The 12,297-nt window shown below is 39.1% G+C and overlaps 1 protein-coding gene across 6 annotated transcripts in view; it reads left to right on the forward strand.

The window, feature by feature from the left end:
• LOC131348291 (KH domain-containing RNA-binding protein QKI-like) overlaps positions 1–12,297 on the forward strand; it is a 69,590-nt gene that overhangs the window by 23,613 nt on the left and 33,680 nt on the right. For all 6 annotated transcript variants that reach the window (XR_009203906.1, XM_058383142.1, XM_058383124.1 and 3 more), the window contains exon 3: positions 11,935–12,051. Coding sequence is in view for 5 of the 6 variants with exons in the window: in XM_058383142.1 (XP_058239125.1) it covers positions 11,935–12,051 (117 nt within the window). In the remaining variant the exon portion in view is untranslated. The remainder of the gene's footprint in view (positions 1–11,934; positions 12,052–12,297) is intronic.

Consider the following 12,297-nt stretch of genomic DNA (forward strand, 5'->3'; position numbering starts at 1 on the left):
AGGAGTCTAGATAAGTGACCGAGCATATTTGACACAAAACATGGTCAAAGGCTTAGGAACACCTGACCCTCACACCTATATGTGCTTTCTGAACATCCCAATCACAAGATCATTAGTGAGGTCAAGCACTGATGTCAGGCATGGTGTCCTGGGATTCTGATATTGAGGTCAGGACTCTCAATTTTATTCAAACCAAACTTCCAGACTTTCATGGAGCTCACTTTGTGCAGACAGGCAGTGTCATGCTGAAACAGGTTTGAACCACTTAGTTCTAGTGAAGGAGAATTGTAAAGCTACAGCATACAGACATTCTATACATTTGTGTGCTTCCAACAGTGTGGCAGATGAGCCACATATGAGTGTGATGGTCAGGTGGCTTTGCTTTGGCTGTTCATCTTTTTACCTGCATATTTACAAAAAAAAAGGTAATCTTTTGAACTTTTATTTCAAACTGTTGTCGTTGCAAAAGAGCAAAACGTAAATTATCTTAACAAACATTATCTTAAGAATGTTATGGTAATATACTTTGGTACATGGGTACAGTGGTTTAATGTTTGGGGGTTAGAATCTCGACTCTGCCCTGTGTGTGAGGAGTTCTCTCTTTCCTCCGGGTTTCCTCTTGCAGTCCAAAGACATGCATGGTAGGCTGATTTGCTTCTCTAATTTGTCTGTAGCATGTGAATGAGTATTCATATATAATGAGTGCCATATAGTGTGTTGGCTCCCTGTCCAGAATGTCTCATTCTCCTCCTTGTACCCCACATCCCTACAGGGCATCTCCCCCATGACTCTGTGTAGGATAAGCGGGACAAGAAATGGATGGATGGATGGATGGATGAATGGATGGATGGATAAACTAATGTGAAAAATTACTTCTCATTTTTGTCAAATTGCAAGTTCGACAAAATCCAAAGTAATAGTTATAGCAGTGTGCTTTACAAAAGTCTGTTACAAATACCTTTTATTTAATATTTCTTCTTGCTTGTTATCAGAAATTATATCTTCCTAATGTGCTGACATGTGAGTGAGACGCTTTTTGATGTTGTGTTAATTCTAGTGTGAAATGTCTAAAGTGTCATGAGGGATGGAGGCGAGAGTTGGCCAGCTGCCCTGCTTCTCCAGGTGTCGTTGTTTTAATTGAACCGGGCTGTGAGGATGGCCCCATAACTCACTACCGAATGAGGGCCTAATGAATGCTAAACTGCTGGACGTAATCTGGGGATTGGCAGCAGTCTCCGGACCAGCTGGTCATGATTAATATGACTTAATTTTCTGCTTGCATATGAATGTGTCTTTGAATGTGTATTTGCAGTTTAGGGAGCTTTGTTCTGTGTGGTCTGAAACTGATTTCTGGTGCAGGTCTGAGACTTGTGTGACCACCCGTGAATGTTCTGTCTGGAGTGAACGCTCTCAATAAGCCAGACCGCAGCCTATACAGAAAGAAGGTCACATACCGAAACACCTACACGCCTCCCCCCCACCCCCCACCCCCAAACTATTCATTCAGACGTGATTAGGTGAGGACTGGCACACAGAGCACGAATCCTCTCATTATTCCTGACGATAATAAACAGGAATGTGCACAGGGGAGAATGCTGCGGCAGGAGCTCCTGCGTTCTGGATCATTGCAAAGCTAATGAAGGTTAATTAGGGTTCATTAGGACATGATGGCTGCTCACAACAACACCTCAGGCCCGCGTGAGGCAGCCAGACAGCCCTTCAGCTCGGCCTCCTCCCCTTCACGCTCGCGTAATGGCAGCGCTGATGCTCAGCCAGCTCAGGACTCATGTATGCTGTCAATCTGGAGCAATCACAGCCCAGTGTCAAACCAGGTAGAGACGCAGTAGGTGGGGTGTCATTTTAAAGCAGCCGGTGAAAAAGTGCCAGTGAAGGGCTATCAACATATTGGAAGCAGTGTGAGTCACTGGCTCTGTGCCACTTACAAAATATTTTTCAGTATTGTTGTTGCTGTGTAATTCAAAATGTGACTAATATAACTGTTAGGTTTGAGCAGTGCATTATATTGCAAGCTCTTATTAATGCCATGAAAATTATGTTAGGCATAATTATGTTAGGCATAACACACACACACACAAAAGTTGATAAGCAGTTGCATTTGCGATATATATATATATATATATATATATATATATATATATATATATATATATATATATATATTAAGCCCCTAATGCTGTTATATTGCCCATAATGTTTTAATGCCAAACAATAAGTTTTCACACTTTGGTTTAAAAACACTGATCCTACAGTTCTCTCATTTTTTTTGTATAAAAAGGTTCTCCTCTAAAGACATTTCAGTCCCTCCAGGATTTCATTGCTTGTTTCAGCCAAAAATTTATTTTGCTGTGCTTTTTTTTTTTTTTTTCAAAATTAGCGTTGCAACTTGCAGAGTTTTATGTGCTATATTGCAGAAAAACTTGAAAAAACTTAAAATAATACTTAAAAAAATTACTGCTTGAATGGGTGACGCCGTAAGCACAGGATTATTCTTATAAACCAGTGAAGACACATACTGTATGTAATGACTTCCTGTGATAGCTGTACACCTGTGAATCGACACACGTACATCGACGTGACGACGTCACACCACACTCCTCGACTCAAATCTGTGGAAAATCTCCTCAGAATATTACTCAATTTTGTATTTTCTCCGATTGGGATTGACATTTGGGAGAAATAGAATAGAGTAAAAAAAAAATCGACCTTGTCAGTGTTCATTACAGCTGTGATTGTATTTCACCCACATCACTGGTGCTGCTGTCGGGCTCGAGTCCACAAATAACCCACACTTAAGGCAAGTCATAACAGAATATACCCTGATGAAACTTTATACTGACGTTATATCTGTGTAATCCCTGCAAGCCCATTTATACCAGCTTCCCATGATAAATACTGTTATTGGGAGTGCTATGATAAGATCTACTAACAGGGGCATATACCCAGCTGCTGAACCAAGTCAGAGAAATCAAGTGATTCAGATATTAGATTCACCCCCACCCTCACTTAAAGGACTAGGGTAGCCTCCCTGCCCTGCATCCCCTCCCCTTGTTGCACACCGTAATGAAAACAAAAGACATCTTGCAGCAAGGAATCAGAGCGCAGTGGTATTTGAAGTCATGCAATAATTAATTTGCCTATTAGCAGTGCCAGCTCGTTTATCTTCATAAGATAATGCCATCACTCGCGCTCTCTGGCAGGCCCGTGCGCGCTGTCTTAAACAGCCCTAATTACGTCCCTGCTGCCTGTTTTATTGTAGTTGATGGAAAACACGCATAATCTCCACTGTGCAGATCATGTAAATAGGTCTGAGCTTTGAACAGTAGATATTAAAGATTCTATTACAGCCTAATGGTTTTCCTTTTTTTCGTTGGGTTATTTTTTGGGGGCTGGAAACAGTAAATACAACTGCAACTTCTGTTCAGAAAGAAAAAGCATTGAGCTGAGTTTGTTAGCTTTTTAAAATACTGCTCTTTTGGTAGACTGAAGCTTTGAAAGTGGCAACACAATATGAAAATTATCCCTAAAAGTGAGCCCTTTCTGTTAGTGTTGAGCTGTGGCAGAATCGCTGCTTTGAAAGTAAGCTAAAGGGACAATGGTGACACACTGAAAAGGACACTGTAATTCTTCACCTGCACAAAACTGGCCACACAAAGCCCTGTACCTGGTGAGTGCAGTAAATGAACAGCTACACGCTTTCAAAAGAAGAGAATGTGTCCTATGACCCAGTGCTAAACACAGCTGCTGCCGGCATCACAGAGCACCATGACACTTAAGGTTATACACAGAGACACACAGCTTATCACACACACTTTCAAACACACAGACACACAGGTGTGTTTTCAAGTAGACAAGTCTTCACCTATTCACATGGTAATGTGCCATTCAGAAAAATAGCACACATACAAGGGATGTATTTCTTCTTCTTCTTCCATCTGAAAAAAAAGAGAGAGCGTGATATCCGGAAAAGTTTTTTTTTTTTTTTTTTTGGGGGGGGGGGGGGTTCACATTCCACAACATTAGATGTAACTCTAAATGGAGAAAAAGTCATTGTGAGATAACTAGCTGTCATTTTGAGGAAACAACAGCATTATTATATTATTTGTATATATATATTATATATTATATATATCACTATAAAATAATGATATTTTTATCATTGTTATTTTATATATTTATATATAATTTAACAGTTATTTTATATATATTTATATATATTTTATATATATTAATAATTTCTTATTTATAAAATATATAGGCAATATTACATTCACAATCACAATCTGCTTAGCTGTCTTGTGTGACACTGCTCTTGTACTGAATTTTTTATTTATTTACTGTGGTTAAACTACTAATTAGAAGGTTGTGAGTTCAAATCCCCGGGCCACCAGGCTGTCACTGCTGGACCCCTGAGCAAGGCCCTTAACTCAACTGCTCAGTTGTATAAATGAAATAAATAAACCAAATATTGTTATTATAAATTTCTGTTCATTGACAGGAGGAGAAAAAATTATTTATGAGTTGTAGTTGAAAACTACAAAGCCTCACATTGCCTGAGCAGAACTGCGTGTGGTGGCATGTGTGGTACGTACGCACCTGTGTGATAAAGTAAACATCTCATGAACAGAATGTAGGAAAAACAGAACAAAATGTTCAGCACTTTTGTTTTTATACATAATGTGCTACTGCTTGTTGTCTTGTGCCTTGTGTTGGTTTATTGTTTGGTTTCTGCTGCTGTTCATATAAAAATGAATCAAAACTCTTGCACATTGCGATTGACGTATTGCTGCTTTGGTTTAGCGTCATATTCCAGCTAGTGTGTAAATTCTAATTCATACAGTGTTACCTGTCATGTCACCTACACCTAATATAGTCCCACACTTAAACTCTAATGCTCCACAAGAGATCTAGCGTACTGGTAGGAAGGAATACTGTAATTAAGTCAGCAGCTGCATTCAGCATAAGCCTTAAACTGGGCTTTCTGTAGGAACCATGCACTCACAACAGTTCTGACAATAATTCGTGCAGAAATACGGAGGTTTCAGCTCTCAAATCTATTCCGGCATATCACCTTTAGTTACCTCGACCACCTGATGGGCGGAAGATGAAAATTTAATTCCCCTCTCTCTTCTAGACTCCTTCCTAAAAAGCACACTGCAGATTTGCACTTCCTTTCCATCCCATCACGAACACACACACACACACACTCACACACAGGCATTCATCAGTGCCAAGTGTAGCAGAGGTGGTGTGTGTTGCCCAGCAGGAGAAGACCCAGCACAAAAGGCTCTGGCTCAGGAGCGTGTGCATCTGAAAGAGCAGCATCAAAGCTCAGATGACAGCTCGAGAGCAGGGGGGTAGAGACGTGATACATCCACTCAGGTAGAGTAGTTGCTGCTGTCACAGAGGCTTTGGGTGTGCATAAAGTGTATGAGTAATGCCGTGTGTGTGTGTGTCCGTTTAAGCATGTATATCTGTGTGTGGTTGTGTGGTTCTCATCTCAGAGCTGTAACTCTGTTGGTTCCTGATATTTAGTCTTTCAGCAGAGAGGTTTAGTGGGTCATGCTGTATGAACTGTTTGTGAAGGCTATGATTTGGCTTCATTTTTCACAGGCCAGGTGCAGTAATGATATTTCATCAGCTGCATTCACACAGATGCAAATCTTGTTTGTAGAAATCCTCATCAGTTTAACATGATTATGGTCATTATATTCGTTATGAATCAGAATTTTTGCCAGTGATACACTTGTGTGTGTGTGTGTGTGTGTGTCTATATTTTATTCAAAGACCAGATGCTAGATTATACCATCAATGCGTTTAATTTTTATATTTTCTATTTTTATTTTTAAAAAGCAAAGCTAAGCAAGAGGAATATAAGGACTCGTCTCACATTTGGCAAAAAAAGTTTGTCACCCATCAAGATTTTAGGATAACGTTGTGTGGAATGATGAGTGGAAAGTGGAAGATATCTGGAACACTGTTAACACCCTTCCACAAAACCTGCCTTGTGCGCCTTGTGTGATGTTGCTTAATTGCATTGATTTCTGCTCATTGTCATGAAGAACATAGACATAGAAAAGACATATTTAAGGTTGTAGTGAATCGCTCTACAGACTCAGTTTGCCTGAGCAGAGCTGTGCATGGTGGCATACGCACATGTTTACGAGTATGGTTGGCAGTGGCGTCTCTCTGGCACAGTAAACACCTCATGAACAGAATGTAGGAAAAACAGAACAAAATGTCTCTTCAGCGCTTTTGTCTTTTACACATAACGAGTCAAAAAATAGCTACGTACATATTAGGTTACATACAGTTTGTTTAGAGGTTGCAGCAAACACCAAACAGTGGAAAAATAAGTTAAGATTTCGTTTTGTTTTTTGTGCTTTGCCACTTTTAGCTGCTTAAAACCTACACTGCAAAAAGGAATATGTGGTCCATCAGATTTAAGAACGTATTACACATTATGTATAGTTTACATGAAAATATAATGTTTCTCAACAAAACTTGAATTCATTGCGTATATTAAGCAGTGAAATCTCACGAGGATGTTGATGGGAAGAACTGTATGAGTATTCAGTTTAGGACACTAAACATGTAGAGTAGAATAACACAGCTGTAATGTATCTGTTGTGAAACACCAGCATTGTGGGTTTGATTCTCAGCTCAGATGCTCACTTGCTGTATAATTTTATTCAGGGCTTCGCAAATACACACTCAAATCATGTCAGATGTATAAAACCTAGCTGTATTTCAGTGCAGCATAGTGTTCTGGGGAGTGTATATTTTATTCTCAGTCCAGATGGTAGGTCAAATCATTAATAAATTAAATCTTCTATTTTGATTTTTTAGTTATTATTTAGCCTTATGTTTCCTGAGACATAACAGTTACTATATATATAACTAGAGTTTCAGGGTTTTTTTTTTTCTATTTTCAATATCACAGTAATATCAGAGCTGTGAGAATCACCCAATGCTGTCCATTAATCCAAAACCATAAATCTGTTGAGCCTTTCAGCTACAGACTTTTGTGCTTTGGATCGTTGTCTTGCTGCATAACCCAATTGCACTTGATAGATTGAGTGATTGAGTGATTGATAGATGATCCCTCAGTAGCTTCTGGTAGAGAGCAGAATTTATGGTTTTGTCAATTACAGCAAGTCATCCAGGCCCTGAATCAGCACAGTGTTCCCACACCATCACATTAACATCACCATGTGTGACTGCTGGTGGGATGTTCCTACTTATTGTGAAACACTGTGTTCAGTTTTTGTCAAATGCTATTTGGTATTTCACCTGGGATTCATCAGTCGACAAAAACATTATCCTTACAACAAGGTATTTTCTTGGCTAATGTGAGATGAATCCTTATATTCGTCACTGAATACCATTTTTCCTAGTCTCTCTCTAAAGACAGAAACATGAACGCTGACCTTGTCTGATGCTAGCAAGCCCTGCAGTTTCTTACATGTTTGACCAGGTTCCTTTGTGACTTCCTGAAGAGATATCTTTGTGTTCTTTCTAGGAAGCTTCAGCGTTCCAAATTTCCTCCATTTGGAGCTAATGGCTCTCGCTCTGATTTGCCAGAGTTTCAGAGCCTTAGAAATGGCTTTGCAAACTGATATATTGCAAATACAAACTTTTAAATCAATTCCTTAATTTTTTGGATAGCTTCCAGCTTGTTGAGCTTACTTCACATTGATGGAAAGATTCTGATTAAGTGATGTTTAGATTCAGTAAACAGGAAAAGTGTGTGTCTCATTGTGTGTCTATTCTAAGTGAACCAAATTATCAATTCAGTTGATGTTTGATAGCATTTTTCTTTCAGTAAATGATCTTTTATAACCGGTGTTTTGTGTTTACTCCGGTTGTCTTAGTTTGATTATCTGAAACAATTCAGTGTGACAAATACAAAGATCTACACAATCAGCAACCAGCAAATCCTTTTTCATGGCACTGTAAGGCTTGAGAGAAGGCTGCTTTAAGTTGTGTCATTTGTTCAAATGCATAAAATGTGTCTCGGTTCACATCTCACACATGTTTGTGGTATAAATTGCAATGGAAATATGCAAAATGTGTTCCGACACTGATACTGTGTTACTCCATTCGGCATTATGCCGCCTGTTCAGCAGTCACTATGAGCCTCTTTAGATTACATGTGGATAAAATAATACTCGGAATTACCAGTCTAGAAATGGTTCAAAGAAAAATACCTTTAACATTTAATATAATAGTTGAAAAATGCTCTCAGTTAGAGAGAAAGGCTGTTTTATAGACCATTGCTAAAGCATCTTCCTTCATAGAAGCTGATATTTCTTTTTATTTGATTACTTATTTGTTTGTTAAAATTCCTGTGTTCAAGCTGTTTTTCTTTGTTAAACAGAAGCCATTGGTAAACCTTTACTCAGAGCACAGTGTGGTCATTTAGAAACGGAGCTTGCTGACCGAATTGTCATGGGGACATTCAGGATGCTGTGTAGGTGGAAAGCAGGTAGAAATAGCAACAGTCACAGACCTGATTAATGCTGCTGTTAGCCAGAGCACAGTTAGTTTTGTTGTGGCAGACAGCTTTACCTACCCACCTACCTTCCATCCTTTTTTTTCTTCCCAAAAGTGGAATCTGTGTATATTGCTAATAAAGATAAATGTGGAGGTCTATTCGTATAAGAATCTGTTATTTAACTCACTTGAGTGCACTGGAGCCTCAGAAGAGTATACTGACTGATGCAGCCGAAGACTTCTCAAAATGTTATCATTCTTCCCAGCTATTGCCTCAAATGTAGGTTATTACAATGTGTCATGCAAGGTGACAGTGAAATAATACCACTTTCTTACACATAAATAAATCAGAGACAATTACAGATATTTTCACCTCATTAGTTTGATGTAGTTTATAGTAAGCATGTTTACAGGGTTAGAGAAGTTAGGGAAGAGTCATCTAAACCAATATGTACATTTTTTTGTTGCATGTTATAAATACTGTAATTAGATTCAGTTATTTAATTGTTTATTTGTCACACACATAGTACGACACAAGGGAAAATGCTTTTTCGACTGTCCAAAAGTAGAATAAAATAGACCTACGAAAAATTTAAATAAAATTACCTAGCAAAAGGAAAAATATCTAGAAAAATATAGCTTTCTATATATATATATATAGTTTTCTATTTATAATTAGCTAAATATGTTAGTATTTTCTTTCTGATACTGGTATCTTAGACCATCAGATCATTTGGACAAGTGTGAGATATTCTCCAAGATCAGTGATTAAGTATGAAAACGTTTATGGAAAATCTGATTATGAAAGCGAATTGCTCATAAAACAATGTACAAAATTCTCCAACCCTCTATAATCTTCTAAATGAATCAGATGTATGAACAATGTAGTTTTAATCAAGAGATGGAGTGTAGTAATAAAGCGTGTAGTAGTCATCAACAAGTCCAGTGTGTGTCTGCATTAAAGGCAAAGAAATGTCCTTCATCTCGAGTTCTCTCACATGATGTGAATGTCACATTTTACTTATACCGAAATGCTTGCATTACATTTTTTATATAAAGGAATCACTCTCCTCAGGGACGAAAAGCTTTTTTTCACTCAGGGAGAAGTATACAGATAACAGGGTATACCGAACACTATGTCTGTGCAATTTGCCTCCACCTGTGCATGAACCAAGCTGCACGTATAAAAACGGAGGCATCCTGGAGCTCCTCGAGCCTTCCTTCTGATTTGTACCTCACCAAGGGCACCTTGAAAATCTGCACAAGACTTGAAAGAAAGCTATTTGCCTTGCACTGATCTACTGAGCTCTGTGTAGGTTCAGTTTTCAAGAATAAGAGAAAGTGAGGAGAAAGTTGAGATAAAATCGCTTGCTGGTGAGTAAAATGCGGTATAGTATTTGTGACAGTTGGTGTGAAGAAATCAAATAGTACAGTTGCCTGATGTGTGAAGAATATAACACACACACACACACACACAGATTTCTTTCCCTCAAAGGTTTTGTATGCTGATAAATACAAATGTCATGCCAGCACTGTTACTTTTGTGCCTTGAAGCACTGTTTAATTGCTCCTTTTTATTCATATCATTCCCATGTAATATGCAACAGGGGCAAAAATATGCAGTTATCAAGTACACATACACTTAGCCGTGTTTTACAAGCAGTCGATTATGCGTGGAGTCACTCATGTGAAAACGTAATTGAATCTGAATATCAAAAGCATTGATAAATCAGGCCTTGAAGGACTATTGATTAGAAAAGGGAACATTGGTGTAAACTAGGATTTCGTAGCAACCCACTGCCTCACCACAAAAATTTGTATTGACTGTTATTTTGATGAATGGAATTCATTTCAGGAGGAGGAAACGATTGTTTTAGATTGAAAAAAAAATAATCATTTGACTCGAACTGAATGTTTGACGGCAAATGCGGTCTTTGTTTACAGCATGTTTGGGAAAAACGTTAGGACAGAGAGAAACCCCTTGTTTGTCTAACCAGAATGAAGAGTATCGCATATGTAATATCACATTAGCACGTATTATACACTGATTACTTGTAGCTTTCTCCTGTAAACTACTGTAATGCATAAAACAGCAGAAAACTGGCTCACAGAAAACCAATTCATGTTTATCTCTATAAAACACTCGAGGCTGGCTTTGTTTTAGAGCTTGTCAGTCAAATCCATTCACGTGTCAGCACACAGCAGCATTCGGACTGAACCTGGTCTATTGACTGACAGTTCTCAGGTTAGCTCTGATATCCAATCGATCAGGTGAAGGATCAGTGGCTCTTATCTTGTTGTGATGGGCCTGGAGCAGGCAGGGCACACTCACCACACATCGAGCGCCATTGTCGGAGCTCAGGCTGATGAGCTTCAGAGATAACGGTCAGACAGCTTGCTGAAACAAGGTGCCTCCCAGGAAATCTCAGCGTGTCTCTCTCTCTCTCTCTCTCTCTCTCTGTCATGTGACGTGATTTTTCTCTCTCTCTCTCTCTCTCACGCGTGCGCGATCTCTCTCTGTCTCTTTCGCAGTCTCTCTGACTCTTTCTCATGTTCTCTCTCTGTCTCTCTCTCTCTCTCTCTTGCAGTCTTTCTCGCGGTCTCTCTCTCTCTTGCAGTCTCTCTCTGTCTCTGTCTCTATTGCTGTCTCGTGGTCTCTGCCTCTCTTTCTCATGTTCTCTCTCTCTCTGTCGCTCTCTCTCTCTCTCTCGCTCTCTCTCTCTCTCTCTTGCTTTCTTACCTTCTTCTTCAGACTACATGTAAATAACACTCTAATTTTGGTCTATCACTTATCATTATTCTGTGATTTTTGTGCTGAAATGATTGCAGATGTTAAAGGTTTAGTCTTCCTATTGTTCAAAATGCATGATGTAGATTTTATCCAGGTGTTAAAGGTTGCATCTCAATATCAAGCCGAGAAGAGCATTTTGGAACGAACTCAGCCCGTCCTTATGCCTTGCAGAAAACACACCATAAAGCAAATATTTTCAAGTAATTCAGTCAATCCTGTGCAGAAACTCAGATTTTGTTTTTGATTTTGTGCTTTTTAATACAATAAGGAAGCGGCATCTGTCTTCATTTGTAAGAAAAGTGGAAATCTGTCTCTATTTCATTGACCCACTTAAAATCTCCAAGGATGTACAGTAGTACTCTCAGTACCAAGGCTGTATTTTCATGTGTGTTCTTATACTTTTTGCCATATTTATCGTCATCTTTTTTATTCTTTCTTTCCTTTCTTAATATCTACTTTTACATGGTGCCTCTGAAACAAGGGCATGGTGCCCTGTCCTGTTCTGGACAGTGAACTTACTTTACCTGATATATCAGTTGTTTGTGTTGCATTGTTATTTAACACATTGAATCCAGTCAGCATGCAGTGTGTAAGCAGATGTCTAACTTTTGTGTGTTTGTGTGTTGCAGTTTAATTTTGTGGGCCGGATCCTTGGCCCTCGAGGGCTTACGGCCAAGCAGCTGGAGGCTGAGACAGGATGCAAGATCATGGTGAGAGGCAAAGGTTCCATGAGAGACAAGAAAAAGGTAAGCACATGTACATACACATGCATTGTTTACAGTGGAAGAGGGAGTACGCATCATATGGCTCGGTAAGAGCCATTCTGTAAGATGTAATATTATGGGGAAATGTTCAGCTTCCCTGACCCCCCCATGCTGCAGCGGAGAGATTTGGGCAGGTGTTCAAACATTGTCCTTGGCCTCGGATTGCATGGGGGCTGATTCCAGTGTCCCTGCCAGGACTCCTGTCCCAGTCAAATGCCAGATTGAGTG

Source organism: Hemibagrus wyckioides, linkage group LG03, assembly GCF_019097595.1.
Source record: "Hemibagrus wyckioides isolate EC202008001 linkage group LG03, SWU_Hwy_1.0, whole genome shotgun sequence".
NCBI lineage: Eukaryota > Metazoa > Chordata > Actinopteri > Siluriformes > Bagridae > Hemibagrus > Hemibagrus wyckioides.